Source organism: Engystomops pustulosus, chromosome 10 (assembly GCF_040894005.1).
Source record: "Engystomops pustulosus chromosome 10, aEngPut4.maternal, whole genome shotgun sequence".
Taxonomy (NCBI): domain Eukaryota; kingdom Metazoa; phylum Chordata; class Amphibia; order Anura; family Leptodactylidae; genus Engystomops; species Engystomops pustulosus.
The window spans coordinates 42,891,006-42,917,542 of record NC_092420.1 but is presented as its reverse complement, the minus strand read 5'-3'; the positions used below and the strand labels follow the sequence as shown (position 1 = coordinate 42,917,542).

Here is a 26,537-nt window from a genome sequence, read left to right as displayed (position 1 = left end):
TGATTTGCAATCTAAAAAGATTAAACAGCCATATACTCTATCGAAAATTCAAGATGGAAACCGTGAGCTCGGCTGTCGTCCTGATACAACAAGGAGCATTTATGTGTACAATAGACCTGAGAGATGCATATTACCATGTGCCGATACATCCAAAATCTCAGAAGTTCCTCAGATTTGCAGTTCGATCGCCTTGGGGAGAAGAGGTCCACTACCAGTACAAGGCACTGCCCTTTGGGATTTCTTCAGCCCCAAGGACATTCACAAAGATCATGGTCGAGGTGATAGCTTATCTGAGGAAAAAAGGGATACTAGTCATCCCCTACCTGGACGATCTGCTAGTGGTGGCCGGTTCAGAACAGGAGCTAATACGCCACCGAGATATTACAAGGACAATCCTACAACAGTTAGGATGGATGATAAATCTGGAAAAATCCAGACTAGTCCCAAATACAAAAGTCGTGTTTCTAGGAACATTGTTGGATTCGATCCAGCAGATGTCCTTTTTGCCACCAGAAAAAGCAGCAAGACTGAGACAACAGATTATGACGTTTCAAAAAAGGAATCATTGCACAATAAGGGAAGCCATGAGGATACTGGGGCTTATGACATCCTCCATTCAAAGCGTACAGTGGAGTCAAAGTCACACCAGAGCCCTTCAAAACTGGGTTTTGACCTCCTGGGACAAAAATCCCCAACACTTGAATCAGAAAGTCCAGATATCGATAGCAGTCAAGCAGTCCCTGGAGTGGTGGACAGATACTTCAAACCTGGAAAGAGGAGTGTCATGGCATCCCTGGCCAGTGATAAACATTCAGACGGACGCAAGTCAGTCAGGTTGGGGAGCAGACATAGCAGGGCGACCCATTCAGGGGCTATGGCCATCGACAATCAGATCCCGTTCCTCGAACTTTCGAGAATTAAGAGCTGTCCTGGAGACTTTAAGAGCCAGCACTCAAAGCCTGAAGGAGAGTCATATAAGAATTTACTCAGACAACACCACCACAGTGGCGTATCTCCGTCATCAGGGGGGTACCAGGAACCCAGATCTCCTCAGTCTCTCAGACAAAATATTTGCTTGGGCAGAAGCAAACATCTGCTCTCTCTCAGCCACCCATCTAAAGGGGGAAAAGAATTTAATAGCGGACTATCTGAGTCGTCAGACTATAGACCACAATGAATGGTGCTTGAACGAGAACATCTTTCTACATCTCACACAAAAATGGGGACAACCAGTGACAGATCTCTTTGCCTCCAGCAAAAATACCAAGGTTCCCCATTTCTTCTCTCTGGAACCAAATACTCCGTTTGGCCAGAGGGATGCCTTCAGTCAAACTTGGAGTGGGCCTCTAATGTATGCTTTTCCTCCTATACCTCTCATAGCGAGAGTTGTTCAAAAGATCAGAGAAGACCAAGCGAAAGTTATTCTCGTTGTTCCCTGGTGGCCAAAGAGGAACTGGTTTCCGTGGCTAGGGAAGATGGCATTAGAAGAACCTGTCAGGCTGGAACCAGTAAACAATCTCCTATTCCAGGGTCCAGTGTACCATCCAAATCCACAGGCTCTCCAGCTCTCGGCGTGGATCCTGAAAGGATGTTGCTGATTGCCAAAGGACTGTCAAGCGAGGTAATTTCTACACTTAAAGCAAGCCGCAAACCAGTCACCCACAAGATCTATTCAAGAATATGGGGTAAATTTGTATCCTTTTGTGGTAGGACTCCTCCTAACCAACTATCCCCTAATATTTCACAGGTGCTAGACTTCCTGCAGGCGGGATTCGACAATGGCCTAAAAACGAGTTCTTTAAAAGTCCAGATTTCAGCCCTCAGTGCCTTTTTCGACACCTCATTAGCAGAAAACAGATGGATCCAAAGGTTTGTCAAAGCTACTGCTAGACTAAGACCACATATAAAGCAAAATATCCCAAACTGGGATCTTTCGTTAGTGCTAGACTACCTCACAAAAATACCATTTGAACCTCTCGAGACGGTTAAACTCAGAGAATTAACTCTGAAAATTTCCTTTCTCATAGCCATAACAACAGCTAGGCGTGTAGGGGAAATCCAGAGTTTATCAATTAAAGAACCATATCTTAGACTGTGTGAGGATAAAATTGTGCTAATGTTAGATAAAACCTTCACACCTAAAGTAGCATCATCTTTTCATCGTAATCAAGAGATTGTTCTACCTTCCTTCTGCCAGAACCCAAAGCATGCCAAAGAACGGGAGTGGCATACATTGGATGTCAGAAGATGCCTGCTACATTATCTCGAAGAGACCAAATCCTGGAGAAAGGACGACAACATTCTCCTACAATTTAGGGGAAAAAACAAAGGCAGAAAAGCTTCAAAAGCATCCATCGCCAGGTGGATCAGAACGGTCATCAAAGAAGCTTATGATGCCAACAACCTGGACATTTCAGGGACTATTAGGGCCCACTCGACCAGAGGGGTGGCAGCCTCTTGGGCGGAAAAACGTGGGGCCTCTCTAGAGGACATATGTAGAGCAGCCACCTGGTCTACTCACCTGACTTTTGCTAAACACTATAGGCTAGATGTCCAAAGTGCTAGAGACCTAACCTTCGGAAGGAAGGTCTTACAAGCTGTTGTCCCCCCCTAACTATGTAATCTGGTACATCTCCAGTTGGGGCCGTCATGGGGGACGCTATGGAAAAAGAGAATTATTCTCACCGTTAATTCGGTTTCCATTAGTCCACCATGACGGCCCATATATATTTCCCACCCTGTATTTTGATTAAGTTAAAATTGCCTATTTGTTATGTGTGAATTGATAACATACAATAAATGGGTTGCATCCAAGGCCGGTGTAGTTATTTGGTAGCCACTGGTGTACGGATGCCGGGGTGGGGTATTTAACCTCTCTGCTTCCTGTCCCTACAGAGGTCAAGGGTCATCCTCCAGTTGGGGCCGTCATGGTGGACTAATGGAAACCGAATTAACGGTGAGAATAATTCTCTTTTTCCAGCTACCATCCTGAATCCACCAAACGTTCCCTACCTTTTTCTCAATACAACAGGGTTGAACGCATTGTCAGTAAACCTGAACTTGTCGATACTAGGTTAGAAGAAATGAAGACTAAATTTGTGAATAGGGGTTATCCGCATAACACTTTAGACCAGTACAAATCGAGACAGCCACGACAACAACGACACAAGCAACCACGCATTCCATTTGTACACTCATATCATCCGTTTGCCTACAAAATCCATCAATCCATCAGGAAACATTGGCCCATTCTACACAAAGGTCACCCATCTGTTACAGAATTCCAGCAACCATTCCTTCCTTGTTTTAAGAGGCCCCCCAACTTGAAAGACAAATTGGTTAAAGCCGACATAGGGACTACTTCCAAAATTTCCAGACAATCATTTCTGCGGACACCCAAAAGGGGTACATTCCCATGCTTGCACTGTGCTCAATGCACTAACATTCAGAGAGGGGACTCATTCACACATCCACTGTCAGGCAAACGTTACTCCATCAGAGGCTACTACACGTGTGACACTGATTACTGTGTTTATCTCATTAAATGCCCATGTGGCCTAGCGTACATAGGGGAAACTACCCAGCGTATCCGTGATCGGATATGTAAGCACAAGTCCACCATTCGTCTCAACAACACATTACTCCCCATACCTGCCCATTTCCTAGAAGCCAGGCATTCCATAAATCAACTTAAATTCCAGATTATCGAACATGTTGAAATGCCGAGGAGAGGAGGGGATCGAGTTGGACTATTAAAGAAGCGTGAATCCTACTGGATACACACATTACAAACATTACAACCCGATGGACTCAATAGAGACTATAATATACAAAGCTTTTGCTAACCCTATTACATTCCCAGTGTCTAATTAATGTGTTTTTTACAGAGACGATAGAATCTCCTGATGCTGATTCGTTGACACCACTACTAAGGATGGGTAAAATAAGCCTGTTCTCTGTATGCTCTCCACCCTAAATCTCTCAATTTTTTCCTATTTATCTTTTCTGGATTTTATCTACCTTATTTTCTATTTTTCTTTCTTTTTTATTATCCTTTTTTCCCCCTCCATGTTCAAAATCCATTCTATACCCATCGATGTCCAATATTCATCATTTTTCAATTTTTTCAATTTTTTCAAATTTTTTTTTTTTTTTTTTTTTTTTTTTTGTGACAACTTCCGGTCCCATACCGGAAGTTGCTGTCACGATACCGGAAGTACACTCCCCTGGGGCTTTAAATAGCCGCCGCCAGCAGGAGGAGACCAGCGCCACACTCCACTAAGCGGCACAGACCGCTATTCCTTCTGGGCAGCGCTACATTGCTACAAGCATACCTCCCTTTACTGATTCCACTTTACAGACTGGTAAGCTGACCTTTCATTGTATTTCCCACAGGTATTTTCTCTGAGATTGGACCAGATATGCCTTTCATGAACCTATGAAGACCATTGTATCTGTAACCACCACTTGTCTTTAACATTGTTTGTGACTCCATGACAACTGCTATTGCTGTATTGTAATGCCTATTTTGGAGTTTGCTCCCTCTTTATTTTGATGCACTCTTGATGTCAATATCGCAATATATTTGTGACTCATTTGTATATATGTAAATAGCTTTTTTGGTGTTTATATAACATTCCTCATGCACTTCTTTTTTGTACTATATTCCACAGAGTTTGATAAAGGTCTATTGTTGACCGAAACGTCACGTATAATAGTTTGTATTAATAAAAAACTCCCTGCAACCTATACAGTGTGACTGGAGTCCAAGATTTTCTTACACTATATGGGATTGGGACCCTCTCCAGTGCACCTGCATCGAATACTTGATTAAGTGTGCAGCCAAAATCCAATTTTTAAACAGACAGATTTTGCAGCATGAGTTCCAGGACATGAAGCAGTGGAATGATGTTATTCATCCCGCAGTCCTGGTGATTGACAAACAACATGGCCTCTTCAAAGGGCCTGAGCAAATGGTAGGTGTCACGCATGAGCTGCCTCTGATTGACATGAAAGTTACACAGCGGAGTACTCGTGTCCACTTACATCATCAAAAATTCATTAATGGCTTTTCTCTGTTAAGACATGCGGTCTAATATGGAGGCTGGAATTCCAACTGGTGCAAACATCGCATATCAGCCTCCCCAAGGAGGCCGTTCTGCCGCTGCAACTCGAGAAAGGTGTGCTTTACTTTTAAGAGTGGATGAAGTGCATGCACAGTTTCCTGGCCATTTTTAGAATGTCTTGCAGATGGGTGGAAGACTTCAGGAACCTTTGACAGTGTGGTATGATGGGGCAGCACTTAGACTTGTGGAGGCTGAGGTGGTGGTAGAGAAGGAGGGGGTCGGACATTGGTAGAGGAGCAGCAGTTTGACAACGTGGAGGAGAAGGCAGCGTCTCCTGTTCAAGGGGTCTGTGTGGCTGAATGGGAAGAAGATTCACCCAGTGGGCCTTAAAGGGCATGTACGGCCCTGACTGTAACTACAGCTCCACATGTCTGCGCTGCTGTGCACCTTGGAAGAAACCGATAAGCTCAAGGACTGGCCCATCTTCTATTGTACATATTTGTGAAGGGCTGGTACTGTCTTTTTGGAAAAGAAATTTCGGCTTTGAAACTCTCCACCTCAGTTCGGCACAAGCCATTAGTTTTCTGAAGGGTGCAGAATCCACGACTTGATAAGGGAGGGACTGCAGTACCAATAACTTGGACAGGAGCAAGGTCAGCTTCTGCACCTTAGGATGGCTGGACGCATACCGTGGTCTCTTTTGTAATCGCCTCTTTCAACGACTGCTGGCGCCATGCGTAGTGAGGAGCAGGAGCGTCTGGACTGGGAGATGATGTCGAAGACAAACCACTCCAGTCGGAAGAGGTGTAGAGCCTTGACTGGCTGAAATGGCATGTGTGCCATTAGGTGCTGCTGTTGCTGCGGCGGCAGGATGGACATCCACATCTGAGACGTTTCTCCCAGGCCATTGGATGGTTGGCCATGTGTTGACGCAGGGCCGTGGTTCCAATGTTGGCTCCCTGGCCACTCTTCACTTTCTACCCGACGATTCTACATGTACACAAAATACTGCCACGCGCATGACGCGCAACCTGACACCCTCTTCTCCCAACGATGATGATGAATCTCTTGCTTCACCCAGCTCCCAACTGCGATTGGCTACATCATGATCGATTTGTGTTTCCATGTCACTTCTATTCTCTTCAACTGTCTCCGTATGCACAGCCTGACTACTTGCAAGTGCAACATAACCTCCCGTGTCACTCTCCAAATCTCTACTTTCCTGCCTACTGCACGATGCAGTGGATGTCTGCCCCACCTCTTCACTGCCAAGCAGTTGCTGACTGTCCTCAAATATTTCGTCCTCACTATATAGTGGCGCTGAGCTCAGACCACCTAGTAGATATCTGGTTGAGGACAGGTGAGGGCCGCTGACCCACTGACTCTTGGCTGGGGTTGTCAGATGTCATTTGGGAGGCAGTGGATGACCTATTTAACACTGCTGCTAGATGACACCAGCAGTTCTGACCTCAGAGTCCCCACTGCTGCGACATACCCTTACTGTTCTGCGACCTGTGCCTGCTCCACCTGCCACCTCTGACATATTGGTTAATCTACTATGTTGATTTGACACAGCTTTCTTGATATCAACTTTAGCAACAAAAAAATAATTGAAATTTGGGATATACAGATCCCCCAAAACGGACACCCTGGACTTTGAGCAAAAATCACTCCATCAGCTACTGAGTACAAGCAGCTAAAACGCTAGAAACCGCACATGCAGTGTGAAATGACATGATTGCAAATGGCCGTCTCTTTTTATTGGGCTGTGACATCTGCACATATGATAGAGGGTGTTCCTTTCTTCTTCCCAGAGTTCTGTGCCATATGTAACTCGTTGTGCTCGCTGCCATTTTGCTCATAAAGGAAAAAAAAAAATCGTTCCCATGAATCACCGTAAGCTTCAGATTCGTGCCGTACTGAAGTTTTCCTGAAATTCTAAACGAATTCCACTTCGTTAGAATGGATTTCCCCCATCTCTAGTGATCGTCTTTTATTAGAGATGTACAATTGTCTGTGGCGCACAAACAACCATAACCTCCGGACAAATGAGCCAGCGCTTCATTGTTGTTTCTGACGCAGAATATGATTCAGAAGATGAGTCATTATCCGTTCAGGATTCTGAAAATATGTCTTCTCATCAGAAGACGAAGATCCCCTGCTCAAAGCGCTCCAGGACACTTTCTGTAATGAGAAGGTGGTGGAAGAGAAAACTGCTCAGGATGAACTTTTTGGGGGATTAAGGAGCAAAAAACGGAGTTTTTCCCACTAATTATTCGTTAAAAGATTTTAGTGTGGGTGAGCGGAAGGAACCGTAATGACAGTTTGGGGTCTCTAACAAATTTAGAAATGGACTAATATTCAATCAAGAAGAAACAAAGCTATGGGATTCAGTCCATAAAGTAGACCTACAAGTAACTAAGATTGCAAGGAAAACCTCTCCGATTTCAAGATGCGGTCCAATTAAAAGACTGTCTAAACAAAAAAGTTGGGAGGCGGCAATGCTTAATCTAAAGGCCAATGTGGCAACCACTTCCATTGCTCTCACCCTCTACTTCTGTCTTACAGAACTTGAAAATCATATTAAAATGGGAACACCTAGAGATCTTCTTGTGGAGACCTTCTTTATACTCAAACCAGCTCCAGACTTGTGTTCGGTTCAGTGTTAAGAAAGCAGACCTTTCCACTACAGCAGGAAGCTCCCTCTGACTCAGACAGTGGAGTGGAGATTTTTGTTCAAAAGTTAATCTCTGTGGCATTGCTTTTCCAAGATGAATTTGTATTTGGGCCTGAATTAGATGGCATTCTAGAAAAAACAAGAGACAAAAAAAAAAACTTTCCGGAAGCCAAAGAACCGCAAAGTAAATATTCCTTTTGTGAGTACACAGACAATAGATAACCTTACCAGGGGAAAGGAAAAGTGGAGTTATCCAAAAGAGGGCAGAGGATACCTTCTCAGCTCCAACAGTACAAATACTTCAGTCAGAAAGCAATGACGCCAAAGTAGACTTCTGAATTTCCAAACCCAGTGATAGTGTTACCCAGAATCCCTGGGCCTTGGATCTCTTCAGTAATGGCTAATAGCTTGAATGAAAATGCTAGACATGAATGTAATTATTTCATTTCCTGCACCATAAGTGAAAAATGGACATTATTTCCCCCTGCTTTTTTTCTAATAATAAAAACTAACGGTTCTTTTTTTTCTTCAACCTGAAAAGACTTGACCATCCATATCCGCTATCAGAGGTTAAAGATGGAATCCATAAAAACGGCTACGCCATTAATCCACCAAAATGCATCCATGTGCACGATCTATCTAAAGGATGTATGTTACTATGTACCCATTTATCCACCTTCATCGAAGTTTTTGAGCTTTGCTATACAAGATGCTGAAGGGCAGATACTTCCAGTTTAGAGCCCTCCTGTTTGGAGTTTCCTCTGCTCCCAGGGTCTTCTCAAAGATAATGGTGGAAGTCTTAGCATTCCGAAGGGGTCTGGCCTCCATCAATAGCGACAAAATCCTCCAATTATCAGGTACTTGGGACAGTATGGGAAACCATAAAAACATCTTCGTCCTCAGTGGGGCACAGGGTCTCTGGACCTGCTTCTCCTATCTGGGAAGATCTTTGCCTGGGCAGAAAGAACTCAGCTCTCAGGCAAGATGAAGCGTTGACAGTAAAGCGAAACGACTCGTCCCTGGAACGCTCCTTAGCATTATATTCTCTTCTCCCTATGAACACGTGCCAATTTTAAAGATGTACGAATAAACGAAGAATTTTAAGAAAAGTGGTGAGTGCCTTCCTTTTCTTTTTTATCTCAAATTTTGCAAGAACTCAGCTCTCAGCTATCCATCTCAGCGGCATTAACAGTACCACTGTAGATTTCCTTAGCAGATATCAAGTTTGTCCAAACGAATTGTTTAAACAATGAGGTCTACGACCTTCTAACAGACACTTGGGGATATCCACAGATAGACCTTTTTGCCACAAGCTTTCCCTCTGCTTCCGTTAATCTCCAAGGTGATCCAAAAGATCAGGTCAATTCAGTGGCCCAAGTTCACTGTCCTAAAAATCTAGCCCTGATAATATATGTTACCACTCAGGGAGGACCTACTGTTTCAGGGACCCATCTTTCATCCAGACCCAAAAATGCTTTATCTATTTGCCTGGCTCTTGAAGGGACAATGGTGAAAGCCAACGGTCCTTCTGATACAGTGATCACTACCTTAAAGGCAAGTAGAAAATGACAACCTCCGCTATTTATTTTAGGATTTGGGGAAAGTATGAATGTTTGTTTTTGTGTGTCCAAACCTCCAATCTTATCTGCACCTATTATGTTATAGATATTAGAATTCCTACTGGCAGGATTGGAGAACAAACACCTTTTAAAGTACAAATCTCTGCCTTAGGGACTTTATTTGACATCACTCTGGCATTACACCAATCGATTAGAAAGTTTGTAAGGGCATCAGACAAACCCAGATCTTTTCTTAAACCAAAATTTCTCCCTGGGACTCAAGTTTAGTCTTTAACTTTGCTTCTGGTACACCTTTCGAACCTATAGAAAGTAAAGACCGAACTCTTCTAACAGCTTTTCTGGTAGCCATAACTATGGCCAGAAGTCTAGGGGAGATTTGGGCTATCTCTGAATGAGACGTATCTCAGAGTTACGGATCATAGGATAACCCTAACTCTTGATCCTAATTTTATACCCAAGGTCGCAACCAGATTTCACAGAAACCCGGTGATGTTCCTGGCTTCCTTTTGCCAAAACCTGTCTTCATCTACAGAACAATCCTGGCATGCGGTGTGGATGTAAGACACATTGAAGTTGCTAAAAACTGGCTTAAAGACTAATCTGTTTTTACAATTTCAGGGTAACAACAAGGGTCATAAAGCTTCTAAGTCCTCCATAGCCAGATGGAAAAAGTCAGCCAGATCTTGTGCAGTGAGCTCTGCAGATTTTTGTGGCCGATAACTTTAAAAAAAAGCATTAACAAAGCAAGTGTGTGAGTGTGCATTGATCCCAAGTGTGTGCAGTGTCTTAAGTGTGACTTAGGTTTAAGGGACTTAAGTTTGAGGGGCTTTAGCAGGTAACTTCTGTGTTTTGTGTTACTTTGACTGAAAATTCTTCTTTCTGTGCATATTTATATTGTAATCCCCATTAGAATAATGGACTCCATAAGTGGCATTGCTACACGGTGTACATCCTGTGCCATGTATGCTTTCCTTGAACAGCCGTTTGAGGGGGAATACTGCTGTGTGGGGTGTGTGAAAATTGCTCATCTGGAAGCCCAGATTCTGGATCTAAATGAGCAAGTTTCAAGGCTGCGGGCAATTGATAATATGGAACGAAGTTTGCTGCTCCTGGAGCACAAACTCTCTGGGGAAGATGGTTGTGGGGAGAGAAGTATGGAGGTGCAGAATGAGGGGGCAGCTAGTTGGGTAACATGTAGAAGGCGGGGTAGAGGGAAGAGTTGTAGAGAGTCTAGTCCTGATCTGGTGCACCCCAATAAGTTTGCCAGGCTGGTGGATGAGGGGGATATCAGCTCTGGGGTAGCAATGCTGCAGAAAGACGTGGCCGCTAGCAACCAGGGGAATGTCTGCTCCGGTAAGAAGGGTAATGGGAGCACAGGCAAGGTCAGACAGGTGCTGGTAGTGGGAGATTCCATTATTAGGGGAACACACAGGGCAATCTGTCACAAAGACCGTGCATACCGAACAGTGTGTTGTTTGCCGGGTGCTCGGGTTCGGCATGTTGCGGATCGGGTTGACGGATTACTGGGAGGGGCTGGTGAGGAACCAGCGGTCATGGTCCACATTGGCACTAATGACAAAGTAACAGGTAGGTGGAAGGTCCTTAAAAATGATTTCAGAGATTTAGGCCATAAGCTCAGGGCAAGGAATAATGTAAATTCTTTTTATAATGTCAACAGTTTAACCCAGGAAGAGGTACGGCGCCGCCTCGCAACCACTAAGATAGATAAATCACCTGGGCCAGATGGCATACACCCCCGGGTTCTGCATGAATTATGTACCGTGATAGACCGTTATTTTTTATATTTGAAGATTCACTGAGGACTGGTTATGTTCCACAGGAATGGCGCATAGCAAATGTGGTACCAATATACAAAAAAGGATCAAATAGTGATCCTGGAAACTACAGACCAGTGAGTCTAACTGCTGTGGTGCGGAAAATATTTGAGGGGTTTATTAGAGATGCTATCCTGGAGTATCTCGCTGTGCACAACCTTATAACCCAGCGTCAGCATGGGTTTATGAGAGATCGGTCCTGTCAGACTAATCTGATTGGTTTCTACGAGGAGGTAAGTTCAAGACTGGATCTGGGGGACGCTGTGGATGTTGTATATCTGGACTTCTCAAAGGCATTTGACACCGTGCCACATAAAAGGTTGGTATATAAAATGAGACTGCTGGGAATAGGAGAAAATCTGTGTATCTGGGTAAGTAATTGGCTTAGTGATAGAAAACAGAGGGTGGTCATTAATGGCACATTCTCAGATTGGGTTGATGTTACCAGTGGAGTGCCACAGGGGTCAGTATTGGGGCCACTTCTTTTTAATATTTTTATTAATGACCTTGTAGTGGGTTTACACAGTCAAGTTTCAATATTTGCAGATGATACTAAGCTGTGTAAAGTAATAAATACTGAGGTCGATAGTTTAGCATTACAGAGGGATTTGTGGAAGCTTGAGGGATGGGCAGAGAAATGGTTGATGAGGTTTAATGTAGATAAATGTAAAGTTATGCACTTGGGCCATGGAAACAAAAAGTATAATTATGTTCTAAACGGTCAATTACTTAGTAAAACTGAAGCTGAAAAGGACTTGGGCGTATTGGTGGATGGTAAACTTAATTTTAGTGACCAGAGCCAGGCGGCTGCTGCTAAAGCAAATGAAATAATGGGATGTATCAAGAGAGGAATAGATTCTCATGATAAAGACATAGTTTTGCCCTTATACAAATCCCTGGTCAGACCACACATGGAATATTGTGTACAGTTTTGGGCACCAGTGTATAAAAAGGATATAATAGAGCTGGAACGGGTGCAGAGGAGAGCAACCAGGATTATTAGGGGAATGGGGGGACTAGAATACAATGACAGATTACAAAATTTGGGATTATTCAGTTTAGAAAAAAGACGACTGAGGGGAGACCTCATTACAATGTACAAATACCTGAACGGACAGTACAAGGATCTCTCCAAAGATCTTTTTATACCTAGGCCTGTGACCAGGACAAGGGGGCATCCTCTACGCCTAGAGGAGAGGCGATTCTACCATCACCATAGACAAAGGTTCTTTACTGTAAGAGCAGTGAGACTATGGAACTCTCTGCCGCAGGAGGTTGTTATGGCCGACTCTATGTACATGTTCAAGAGAGGCCTGGATGACTTTCTGGAGAGAAAAAATATCACGGGTTATGGGGCTAAAACATTTATTTAATTCTTGAAGGTTGGACTTGATGGACTTGCGTCTCCTTCCGGCCTTATATACTATGATACTATGATGACTCTTGTAACTCGGCGGATCTACAGGTCCCACAAGAACTCGGCGCACACTCCACCAGAGCCATGGCTGCCTTCTGAACAAAAAGAAGGGGGTCTTCCATAGAGGAAATCTCCGAAGCAGACACTTGGTCCAGCGCAACTACTTTGTCAGACATTAGACTGCACTTTTCTTGCTATAAGGATCTCTCCTTCCGGAGAAAGATCCTTCAGACTATTGTCCCTACCTAAAAACAATAATCTGGTACATCTCCAGGTAGGGCAGTTAAGGGGACGCAATGGAAAAATAATTATTCCTACAATTTTTAATGGTAGTCACCATAACAGCTGCGATATTATTTCCCTCCCTGTAAGTATATAATTTCATATGTTATATTGTTTGTGAAGTAACATGCCGAATAAAGGGGTTGCATCTACTGCCGGTGTAGTTATTTGGTAGACTCTGGAGTACGGGTGTGGGGGAGGGACATTTAACCTCTCTGCTTCCTGTCCCTACAGAGGACAAGGGGCATCCACCCTGTGGAAACCTGATTAACGGTAGGAATAATTCCCGTTATTTCCACCCCTCATTGAACCTTTGTTTAGTGAAATAGCGTGTTGAAGAGCTACAAAATGTGCCAGAAGAGTCTTGTGGAAAGTATGCCAAATAATAGGGGATATAAACTTGGACATGAAATTAGGCACCAAGTTTGGCATCCAGTAACGGTTACTATGATAAAACTGGAACATTTTTATCTTTTCTAATGCCCGGGAAATGGGTTAATCCAAAGCAGAATAGTCTGTGGTTAGCCCGGAGTAATCTACATTAGCAGGATTTTTACAAATTCCATCCACATACTGCAATGAAAACCCCATAGCAACTCCTTCACAGAATATCCAAACCAAAAGCACATAGTTTTATGGTCCAGAAAAATCAACTTTTATTTAAATAATTACATAAAAAAACATATATAACCAACCTTCATAAAAAACATTTTGTGCATGTAAACAAAATGAAAGGGTACTAGTCACTAGACTTTACATATATTAATACATATAATATGAAATACATATAATGATGAAAACAGGACCAGTGTCCATAAAGTGTCAAACTATATTGCACATACCCATTGTGAGACACTGAAGGGGTTAACTGTGGATGGGCGGTATGTTTCCCCTGGGTTTTCATACTGTGCAAGGCATTAGTGCTGAGTTTGTGTTGTCCAGCACCTTGGACACAGGTGGTGGGAGCAGCCTAATCAGGCTGCATAAAGCTGCTGAGCAGTGCTGAGAGTGTTGTCTCTGAAAGGAGGCTGGAGAGCACACACAGACCTGACCCCTGTGCCTGGAGCAGCGACATCCTTTATGTTTTAGTGGTGAGTTAGGAGAACTCTGTTTAGTTAGCACCCAGACGGGTAGGATTTTGTTTATGTTTGATGCCTGTATGTGAAGGTTGGTTAATTTTATACCTGCTGCTGGAATAAAAGCAGGCGAGACCTGTTTTGGACTGAATCTTGGTGTCACTGTCTTGAACTGTATCACGAATCTCCACTACCTCAGTCTCTACTGGGCCAAATCTCCCACACCATTCAGAAAACTCTCAGGTGTCCGCTATGGTTAATTTCCCCAATGCATGTTTCACATTACCTCCGCTTCGTCATGGGGCATACAACTAATGGATCTCTCCTCCTATTAGCGTCTATTTCCGTCTCAAGCTGAGTCTTCAGGGCTGCCCCGCTTCTGGTACATGTCCAGCATCGAGGCAGCTTAGCTTTCCATCCCATTGTAATGCTGCCCAACTTCCGGGGCGCGTCCCCAGTGAAATGGACTCGGCCGATGCATCCACTAGGGAGACGGCTCTGTTACGTGCCCCCCTCCTTTGTAGACTGATGCGCGATCAGCAACCGGGTTGAGGGAGACGCGTGCCTCAGCATCCAAGAAGGATTTATTGATTTACAATTTTCTTATACTACTCCTGTCTTTTTGATGTGGAAGGGGTTATTGAGGGTGTAACCCCTGCGGTGGACTCGCCCCGGAAGTGAGGCATGAGGATTTGATAGTGGATTAATCGTCCAAGTCCATTTCACTGGGGACGCACCCCGAAATTGGGTCAGCGTTACATTGGGATGGGAAGCTAAGCTGCCTTGATGCTGGACATGTTCCAGAAGCGGGGCAGCCCTGAAGACTCTGCTTCAGACAGAAATAGACGCTAATAGGAAGAGTCAACATTTTGACTTCTAAATGAGTGGGGAGAGATCCATTAGTTGTATTCCCCCTGAGGAAGTGGAGGAAACGTGCATTGGGGAAATTGACCATAGCAGACACCTGGGAGTTTTCTGAATGGGTGTGTGCAATATAGTTTGACACTTCATGGACACTGGTCCTGTTTTCATCGTTATATGTGATGTATTGATATATGTAACGTCTAATAACTAGTACCCTTTCATTTTTTTCACATGCACTATGCACTTATGTACTAATAATATGTACTAATTTCAGCTTGGCAATATAGCTACTTCTGCAAGTAGCTATATTGCCAAGCTGAAATTAGTACATATTATTAGTACATAAGTGCATGTGAAAAAAATGAAAGGGTACTAGTGAAAGGGTCCTAACACTAACATTATTATGAAAGTTGGTTATATATGTTTTTTAATGTAATTATTTAAATGTTGATTTTTCTGGACCATAAAACTCTAATTTTGTTTTTGTTTTGGATACACAAGTTTCAGTGGGATTGCTGTTGGATTCCACTGTGACAATGAACTGTCTTTGGCCTAATGCTACTCTTTTGTTAGATTGTCCCTGTAGGCTTTATTACGTTTTAGCAAAATGCATAGCATAGCCAGCATGGGGAAACCTTACTGATGTGCACACAGGTAAACCATAGAGAAATTATGAGTACACAGTGCAAATCCTATTGCATGTAAGTGTCAGAACTGATTATATTGATGCAGCAGTACACTTTAGTGATCTGGTCAGTTGCATGCTTCTTGCCTGAACAAGATTTTTTCTTTCCACTTGTAGGTATAAGCAGATCGATTATTTATATCTTAATGCTGGTGTAATGCCAAATCCTCAAATAAGCATCAAAGCCTTTGTAAAGGGTCTTTTTTCCAGGTAAAGTAAATTCTCCTGAATTCTGTTTCTCAGAATAGTTTCCCATTGCTTATTAAGCACCAACATACTCTACAGCTTAATGGTACCCTTCCATCAAGATTTCACATTCTAACCTAATGAGAGGTTCCCATTTAGGCTTTTCATTACTGATTGCCAATTATAATAAATATAATTAACATTATTGGTTCCATTCACTGTTAAACATTTTATAAATGGATACCTGGCTTTCTGCCAGCAAAAAGGATCAAGACCTAGATGTGTCTGTTATAATCTGGTGTCATCACCGCTCTGCTTGCTATCCCTCACACTTTCCTCTTGCTCCCTCTTCCCCTTTCCCTCATGCATAGGTGAGCAGACTGAGATTTGCTTGCAGCACAGGGTCACAGAATTATAAGACTGTTCCATGACCAGGACTAAGCATGCCTGGGCAACTCCCGGGGCCCAGAGCTGCTGAGGGGGCCCGTTAAGGCTGTACATCCTTATGGTGAGAGGAAGCTTTATTTAAAAACTAAAATTTAAAATAACCATATTTGGTATGATAAACTAGGGAACAGGAGACTTTTAAGTTTTTAGAATTTTCAATGCTGCCATGTGAGTTCACTGCTGAGGGGCCCACTGAGGCTCTGTTGCCCAGGGGCCTACTGAGACCTGAAGCCGACCCTGTCCATGGCTCAATCCTCTTAGCTTGAAGGGCGGCAGTTTTACTTTTAGATACATTTAAAGCTGAATGGAACTATTTTCATTTTAAAATAAGATCTGTTGTGTATTGAAAAGCCTTTGTGAAACTGGCATTAGGGCAAAATGTGAAATCCTAATCATAGGTTCCCTAAAAGGTCATGCACACAAATGTTAAATGGGGCCATGTGCTAGCGTTTTTTTTGTTTTTGGCTAGCACACATCGCCATTTCTTCTATGGGCCCATGCCCACAGCTATGAATGACTGTGCAAGAGACGACTGGCTGTCTGTTTCCTAGTCCAGGGTAGTGGCGGACAAAAAACACTCCTATGTTCCCCCATCTATGTGGATTTTTCATACACTTAGATGTTCCAATTGTGCAAAGTATAAATCGCCCAAATCCTCTATGTAGAAAACATAGGCAACATCATAGTGTAGATTATCCAAGGTATTTTTATATCATTTTTATATATTCTTACTATAATAGTATATAATTCTACTCACAAAGGTATTTTGTTAAAAGGCCTATAATTAAAACATTCAACACGCTAAATCCTAGCCAGGACCCAAGGTTTCGCCCAATTTCGGTTTCTTCCGGGGCATGACCATAACGTCATCACTTCCTCGTTTTTATTCACAAAATTCATACCATATGAAATTTCACATTACATCAAACGAAACAATTAAAATAATACCAAAAGCCATTAATTATTTTCCAATCTATATCAAAATGTACCGGAACATCCTAGTACACTACAAAATAGATCTTCTAAATGTGCATAATATCGCAATGGCACAATGCAGTACAGTTAAGAGTTCTAAATATAAATTCCCAATCTAAGTCATTTATCGCAATGTCCCAATGTTTTATGGTACAAATATTTAATGTATGCCTAGCGTTGCATCATTACCACATTGTATCATTATCACACAACCTAAGACAGGGGTCCCCAAACTTTTTATATAGGGGGCCGTTCACTGTCCCCCTCAGACCGTTGGAGGGCCGGACTAAAGTTTAAAAATAAATAGTGGTACATGTGACCGCATCCATAATACACTGGCACCCCCCTCAATTAATTATTTAATATACCGGTACTGCACCCCCTTGTGAACTATTTTATATATTGGCCCAATTAATTAATATACTGGGACCTCTCTCCATTAATTATTGAATATGCCTCCCCCCCATTAATTACTAAACTGCCCCTCATAATTAATTATTTCCTATACCCGCACCATTAATTATTTCCTATGCTGCCCCCACCATTAATTATTTCCTATTCTACCCCTCAATTAATTATTTCCTATGCTGCCCCTCATAATTAATTATTTCCTATGCTGCCCCTCATAATTAATTATTTCCTATGCTGCCCCTCATAATTAATTATTTCCTATGCTGCCCCTCATAATTAATTATTTCCTATGCTGCCCCTCATAATTAATTATTTCCTATGCTGCCCCTCATAATTAATTATTTCCTATGCTGCCCCTCATAATTAATTATTTACTATGCTGCCCCTCATAATTAATTATTTACTATGCTGCCCCTCATAATTAATTATTTACTATGCTGCCCCTTATAATTAATTATTTACTAAGCTGCCCCTTATAATTAATTATTTCCTATTCTGCCCCTCATAATTAATTATTTCCTATTCTGCCCCTCATAATTAATTATTTCCTATACTGCCCCTCATAATTAATTATTTCCTATACTGCCCCTCATAATTAATTATTTCCTAAGCTGCCCCTTATAATTATTTCCTATACTGCCCCTCATAACTAACTATTGGCCCCCAGTCGCCACAATCTTTTTACTGCCCTTTTTAATAAAAAAAATAAAAACCCTGTACTCACCTAAGTCTTCTATCTTCTTGCCGCGTCCGGGCAGGAAGGGCCACACAGCCTAGTTCATGGAGTGATGTGCGCCGGGGTTGTAATCCGGCCACATCGCTCTAGTAATAGTGCAGGAGCTTCCTGTCTGGGCGGACGGAGGCTTCTGCCCGACTGTTGCAGGCCACGAGGGCCCGGCGCTAGAGCGCCAAGTGTCGGGGGCCGGATCGAAACGGTCCGCGGGCCGCATGTGGCTGCGGGCCGTAGTTTGGGGAACCCTGACCGAAGACATTATATTCCATAATGCTCTACAAACCATTATTAATTTCTCATATGGTAAAATCATAAGATGACATATCAACAAACCATTACCGTATTTATTCTTCATGTCATCGTATGAACAGTGTTTTACTATACATCGGTTTCCACTGTTTATAACCTATTTACATATATCCTGGTCTTATTAATTATTCCAACCCTTGCTATGTCCCAAATCTACATAGTTATAGGATGTATTAAACAATTTATATAATCTACCTCAATGGAGCTAATTATTGTTAAAACGCTTATTCAATGTGAATATATCCCTAGCCATTTATTCTACATCTATAGAGCTGGCTCATCTGCACACAGTCTTTCATGCTGGTGGTAGATGTCCATTAAGAGACATCTTGTAGAGCATTGATGGCAGACCTTTTAGGGACCAAGTGCCCGAACTACAACCAAAACCCACATATTTTTCACAAAGTTCCAATATGACAATTTTGGCAGTTCCTTATTGCTCCCTGTTCTGCCACAGGTTTGAATTGTATTGGCATCCTGCAGACACCCACACTTTAAAAAGGAGGAGAAATTGGATTATCATTGTAGTTTTCCCTCCCGAGTCCCCTGAACAGGTATAATCACAGGGTTTGGCGCAGGAACTCCAATGATAATTCAGCTCTGTAGTAACCTCCTCTGGAAGTTATAGTCACTTCAATATAGCGCTGAATGTGGCAATTCATGAACCAGGAACACTTACTCATAGATCCAGGCACAGTGACTGTGGAGCCAGAAGAGCTCCCTGATGGTGTTACCAGAGCCCCTCCATGCTGAATCTATGCAGACTGTTAGAGAAGGATATTGGCTTGTCCATCTGGCTTGACCAAAGCAAATAAAATCATAAGGGGAGATTTGTCATGAGTTTCTGAGGTAAAACTCTTCTAGTTGCCCATGGCAACCAATCAGAGCACAGCTTTCATTTTATAAATTGCTGTGGGAAAATGAAAGCTGCGCTCTGATTGGTTGCCATGGGCAACTAGAACAGTTCTGCTCTAAGAGACTTATGGTAAATCTCCCCCATACTATGTATCAAGAGTGGTATAGATGCTCATAATAAGGACATGGTTTAACTTATTAAAAATTACTAGGAGAATTACCTACAGATTTGGTCACCAGTATTTATAAAGGGCAAAGGTAATAAGGAGATGGGTGCATCAGAATGAAAGGCCTTCACGCCTTAGGTTATTTAGTTGAATTGCAGTTGAACCAGTTACACTTCTGAACTTTCATACGAAATACCAGATGCATTTTCCCAGTAGAAATGCCTTGTGTCAGTTTGTAATGCTACCTATATAAGATTTCTCTTGTTTCATTGCAGGAAAGTCCTCAGCATGTTTGCAACAGGAGAAGGACTTCTCACACAGAAGGACAGTGTTACAAAAGATGGTCTACAAAAAGTTTTTGTGACCAATGTGTTTGGCCACTTTATACTGGTAACCGTACACTTTTTCACCTACCTGTGTGACGCACTATTTTTACATATTGGATATCTAACGTAGTAATTTCTAATGATTTGTAGATTGATATCAATTTGAAGGGGTTTAGAAATAGTGAAAGTTTTGCAAAAAAGTCAATTAAATATTTTTAATTGCAGATCAAAGACAAAATAAATTAGGGTAAGGGTACAGATTCCATCCATCCCAGTAGGAAATATACATTAGATGCTGCACTCATCCAATCCCTACCCTTCCTTGGTTGAACTTGATGGACAAGTGTCTTTTTTCAACCGTATAAACTATGAAACTCATTTACTTTAGAATCGCAGACAAATCAGTTTTTATCCCAGTGATCAATGTCGTTAATAGTAATAATACTCTCATTGTAGGAGAGAGACACTAGGTCTGTACCAGAATTCTGTCAAAATGTGTGCCAATTTCTTTCTGAAATGTTGGGCAACACATTTATTAATGGTTGTAGACAATTTTTCCAACCAGTATGACAAAAGGTGCATGGCCTCTGTAAAGGGAGTGTGGCTGCACTGGATTAAGTCTGTACAAATTTTAGCCCAGTTTTCTCAAAGGGGCATTCCCACGAAGACAAGTTTCTTATATATACTCAGGATAACAAAATCGCACATGCTCGAATTCAAAGTTATTAACAAAAATACAGCATTTCATGGACCAACATGTTATCAGTATACAATTTCCGTTACCCCTGGTTGCCGACCCTGTATCTTCTGACATTAGGGTTGGCAGCCATTTTGTTTGACGCAGTGGAGCTGAGCTCTTCTCTGCTCCCTGCAGCTTCCCCTGCCTCTGCATTCCAGGACAAGCTCACACTGACTTCCTGCTGACAACCAAAGCAGCAAGAGGAGAGCTACAGGTAGATAAGTTCTTCATCCGGAAAAGAAGGAGGCATAGCAGGTTTGATAGTGTGAGAGCAGAGATGTAGCAGTGCTGACATTGTCCTTGTGTGTAATGTCATTTCTGATCTGCCTCTTTGTTCTTGTATGTGTCTGATACTAGTGCAATGTTCAGAAGGTAAATGAATGTGTAAATAAATCTTGTATTCTGATAATTTAACCACATTGTCTACACACTGTATGTCACAGCACTACATGGTACTTTCATGGGAAAACCCCTTTAAGTAAACTAGACGGACTATTTTGGTTGTGTGCTAAAACACAAAACAATTCTTAGGGATTGTACTAAAACATTGATCTGGTTCTTTTGGGCTGCTGAGACCAGATAAGGTGCCTGCATCCAACAGAAATTTATGGTATATTGTGTAAGCATGCAATAAAAGAAAATTCATGAGAACTTTATGGAGCAGTGGAGTGGGTTTTCATTTGTGCCATTCATTAACTACAAGAAAAATCATTATTTTGTTTGACACTATGGAGTGTCAACAATATCATTGAAAGTAGTCACACAAATATATTATATATCTAATGTATATCATAGTTTTCTACGGTTGAAAAAAGACACTTGTCCATCAAGTTCAACCAAGGAAGGGAAGGGATTGGATGAGGAAGGGATTTAGGGGAAACAATTCTATATAACATAACCATCAATGTTATTTAGGTGTAAAAAGGCATCTAGACCCTTCTTGAAGCTATCCGCTGTCCCTGCTGTGACCAGCGCCTGAGGCAGGCTATTCATAGATTGACCGTTCTCATAGTAAAAAAGCCCTGTCGCCTCCGGTGATTAAACCTTGATTTCTCCAAACGGAGACAGTGCCCCCTCGTCTTTTGATTTGATCTAATCTGAAACAACTTACCACCATATTTTTTGTATGGACCATTCATATATTTATATAAATTAATCATGTCCCCTCGTAGTCGTCTCTTTTCCAGACTAAATAAATCTAGTTGTTTTAATCTTTCCTCATAACTGAGACCCTCCATACCCCTTATCATTTTTGTGGCTCTACGTTGAACCCTCTCCAGCTCCAGGGCATCCTTTTTATGGACCGGTGCCCAGAACTGGACAGCATATTCCAGGTGTGGCCGAACCAGTGCCTTGTATAGTGGTAATATTACATCCCTATCACGAGAGTCCATACCACTTTTGATACATGACAAGATCCTACTGGCTTTAGAGGCAGCTGATTGACATTGCATGCTGTTATTCAATTTATGATCTACTAGTACCCCCAGGTCCTTCTCAACAAGGGACTCTCCCAGATTTACTCCCCCAAGTATTGTGAGAGAATGTGGCAAGAGAGGACAAGGAGAGAGCGCTAATGGTGTTACACCCTTTTTGAGATGATAGAAGTAGGGGTGAAAGATTGTGCTCACCGTATAGGGTTGTGCTAGGATAGGCACAACGCTATAAGAAGTTGTAGGTTTTGAATGGTAGATGATCTGGTGCTGCCTCCCGGTGGAGGAGCTCCTATGTGGTATGGCCGTACCACTCAGGAGTTTTGATTGGTGGAGGAGAGTGAGTGGATCAACCAGATGGCGCACACAGAGCGTATTAGACAGTTTAGTTTATTTAGGGTCTTAAAAACACAACGCGTTTCGGGGTAACAATACCCCTTTATCAAGTGTACAAAGACAGTGCTTGGTGGTGTTGTCAGTGTCAACCACAGCATGCTGTGGTTGACACTGACAACACCACCAAGCACTGTCTTTGTACACTTGATAAAGGGGTATTGTTACCCCGAAACGCGTTGTGTTTTTAAGACCCTAAATAAACTAAACTGTCTAATACGCTCTGTGTGCGCCATCTGGTTGATCCACTCACTTTACTCCCCCAAGGACATATTTTGCCTTTGGATTATTGGCTCCCAGGTGCATAACCTTACATTTATCCACATTAAACCTCATTTGCCAAGTGGATGACCAAACATTCAGTTTGTCCAAGTCACCCTGCAGCCTATGAACATCCTCCATAGACTGTATTACACTACACAGTTTGGTGTCATCTGCAAAAATAGACACAGTGCTATTAATTCCTACCTCTATCATTAATAAATATATTAAATAGTAGTGGGCCAAGCACAGAACCCTGGGGTAGACCACTCATAACTGGTGACCATTCCGAGTAGGAATCATTGACCACAACTCTCTGGATACGATCCTTCAGCCAGTTTTCAATCCAATTGCAAATGATTTCTGCCAAACCAATAGCCCTAATTTTACCCATCAGGCGTCTATGAGGGACAGTGTCAAATGCCTTTGCAAAGTCCAAGAACACAATATCCACAGCTGCTCCTCCATCCAGGCATCTGCTCACCTCTTCATAAAAGCAGATAGAAGTTTGACAACTTCTATTCTTAGTAAACCCATGCTGGCTGTCACTTATTATACTATTTGATGTCACATACTCCAGTATGTAGTCTTTTACTAACCCTTCCAATACTTTCCCCATATCACTGAGTTCTGCTAGTTACCAATGAGTGACGGATTTATCCGTCTACCAGCTAAACAGGCAACTGCTCAGCGTCGGAGCTCAGTCAGCGTCAGGAAACCCAGAGTAACAGCTGTAACTTACAGCTGCTACCCCAATCAGAGGCGTAGTTAGGGATTTATTACAGCGGGGTAAGCCCACCCAAGTGGGCCCCTATCCCAGGTATACCAATATTCCACTACATAGTGACCATATAGCGTTTAGAAATGCAAGGCAAACCCCTGTGGACCATGCTTGGCCTGATTACATCTACGTTAACATAGAAACCTATGCAATTGGTAACGAGTGCCCACTGTTTTGCATTGTTGAAAAGAAAAACTGCCTAACCGCATATGCATTTCAACTAAAACTCATGCAATTTGTAACGAACACCAGAACCGGGTGTCTTCGAATATTAGTTTCTGTGGAAACACAAGTGATCGGTGACCAGAACCAAACACCGCAAACCAAAACACTGGGTTGTAGTTACTGATTGTAAGACCCGACCCCCATACCCTATCGCTGCGCGTGACTACACCAAAGACCCGCCTTCCTGTTGTCTCTGCAGATTCCCTCTGCTACAACTTGCTCCTATTTCTGTAATATCCAGTAAACATGTCTGGCAAATGATTGTAAATGCAATGTTGACAGCAATGTAATTGGGCAAATCTTCTCTTCTCAGCTGGTCTAATGTGCTTGAAAAGGCATGCGTTAGCAGAACTTGTAAATACAGCCTTACAGAGCCTAGTGCTAGGGGTTAAGCCATTCATTTATTGGGATTGCTACTTCTGCCTTACTTAAAGCAGGGTAACTTATATCTGGCCACCCTCTCCATGGCAGGTCCCCAGGCTCTTCTTCAGTAATGCAGATGTACGTCATGCTGCTTTACCAAGACAGAGACCTGCACTTTCACACTAAAAACACTTCTTAATTTATCCCTTCTCCTTTAAAGCGTAACTGTAAAGTTATCATGATTTTACCAAATTATTATACATAATTCCCCCTTTAAAAACAAATGGAATGTTGCCCATATTATGCTGCACGTCGCTTTTTATTTCTAAAGTTATGGCATTTTTTGATCTGAAAGTGTTAAACAAAGATCTTTCTTGCTAGCGGTAAAGTGGATGGAGACTATTGCCTGCCTATCTATGTCCTCAAGCTGAGGCCAGTTAGCTGGCCCACAGATCTTATGATACCTTGTGTTCTTCTGTGGAAAACTAAATGGATTTAATAAAGGTACATATGGTATACACTGGCGCAGGGCTGCAGGTGGATTCGATAATGCTTTTATTGAACAAAGCAGAGCCTCGCTAGTAAAGACAGTGTGCCTCTCCACTGCTACAAATAGCTACTTTTATAAAAACAATGATACCTGCGCCCGCTAAAAGTTTTGTGGTTTTAACTGTAGGGTCAAAAATTCGCTATGCCACTGTTACTCATACATTGACTTATACATTGGTGTACATAGTGCACTAACCTGTGTATGGCACCCTCCTTATATGGGAAGTTGAGTTCTTCCATTGGTAAGTAAAAGTCCCGTAAGTCTTGTATGGAACAATGCTCTGTGCTGCAAGATTTCTTCCGCGTTTGTGTAGCGCTTTTAATCCAAGTAATAATCCACAGGGTGCAGATCATCCGGGAAGCCCCGGCCGGTGGCTTCGCTGAGTCTGACTAACAGAGGTACCGGTGACGTCACCCTAGGTACGGATAGTCTAGTGAGACGAACAGGATTTTCCATCGATGCGTTGTCGAGAGCTACGGCTCTCTTCCTCAGGGTTGAATTCCTGGTCTCACTGGTGCGACTCTTTTATAGGTGCGGTACAATTCCGTTATCAGAAGAAACTGACATAAACACATTGTCGTGGTTGATTAGACAGTTAGTTCCATTATGTCTTGGTCCTATGATTATTTAATGATATTAATATGGCCAGACAAAGGTGTATTTTAAGAAATACACCTTTTGTCTGGCCATATTAATATCATTAAATAATCATAGGACCTGTTACTCTACTTGAATAAAATCCCTTTCTGTAACCATTTTTATTTATTATATATGCGTTAAACTTATGTTAATATTTTTCTTACTAAAAACATTGTTTTCTCATTATTCCCTCCATTACTTTAATTGATTGTCTTCTTATTGTTATTGATGTTAGAAAATATAATAATAATAATGAAATAGTGTAGTAAATTATGAAAACTTATTACCATAAAATTAAAATTGAGTAGCTCCGATTGAATAGTATGTACATCTATACCTACCTTGCAAGTGCACACACTCACGTATAAATTTCCGATTTAAAATGAAAATAATTCAATCTCACTATTCAATCCATTGAGTCCCCAACTCGAATATCCATCGGCTCTCTGCTTTTGACATGCATTTAATATAATTGCCCCCTCTCCAGTTCCCTTTCACTTGTTCAATACCAAACACTACACTTCCTTCAAGTTTTCCATTATGTTTTTCTTTATAATGGCGTGACCATCAAATCGTTTTTTTATATTCCGCAAACGTTCTTTTATCCTTATGTTGAGTTTTCTTTTAGTCCTTCCGTTAAATTTAACAAGGACACTGTATGCAGTATATAACTCCCTTTGTGTTACAACTAATATGGTGTTTGATTAAAAAGGAGTTATTATTACCAAACGTGTGCATTATGGATCTTGTCTTTGTGCTCTTGCACAATGTCTGCATGGATAAAAACCTGGTTGTCTTAAAAAATTACTGTGTATTCCAGAATTAGTTGTTAGTTTATTCTTCTTATTTTGGATAGTCGGTGCTATCATATTTCCCAAATTTTGTGCTTTTCTGAACACAAATTTAGTTTTTTTTTGGGATATGTTCACCAATAGTTTTATCCTGCTTAAGGATGCTCCAGTGTCTTTGAATTATTCATTTGAAAATAAAATGGTCTTTTGAAAACTGCGTAATTATTAGAATCTTCATTATGTCATCTTTTTCATTTGGAAGGCTTCCTTGTTTATTTCGCTTGGTGGCCAACAATGTGTCTCCAGGGATGTTGGCGATTTCCGTTCTTACTGTTCTAATGGAGCCTCTTGTACCCTTTTTGAATAAATTTATTTTCTAGATGGTCAGCTTCTCTCAAGAAGTCATCCATCTCAGTGCAGCTTCTCCGATGACGTAAAAACTGGCTCTTAGGGATGTTGTCTAGCCATATA

General features: G+C 42.0%; 1 protein-coding gene across 5 annotated transcripts in view; it reads left to right on the top strand.

The window, feature by feature from the left end:
* The window catches only part of HSD17B7 (hydroxysteroid 17-beta dehydrogenase 7), a 121,180-nt gene that overhangs the window by 40,510 nt on the left and 54,133 nt on the right, over positions 1-26,537 (top strand). For 4 of the 5 annotated variants that reach the window (XM_072128124.1, XM_072128122.1, XM_072128120.1 and 1 more), the window contains 2 exons: positions 15,600-15,692; positions 19,841-19,955. In XM_072128124.1, coding sequence (XP_071984225.1) covers positions 15,600-15,692; positions 19,841-19,955 — 208 coding nt within the window. The remainder of the gene's footprint in view (positions 1-15,599; positions 15,693-19,840; positions 19,956-26,537) is intronic. The other variant, XM_072128123.1, reaches the window with a different exon arrangement.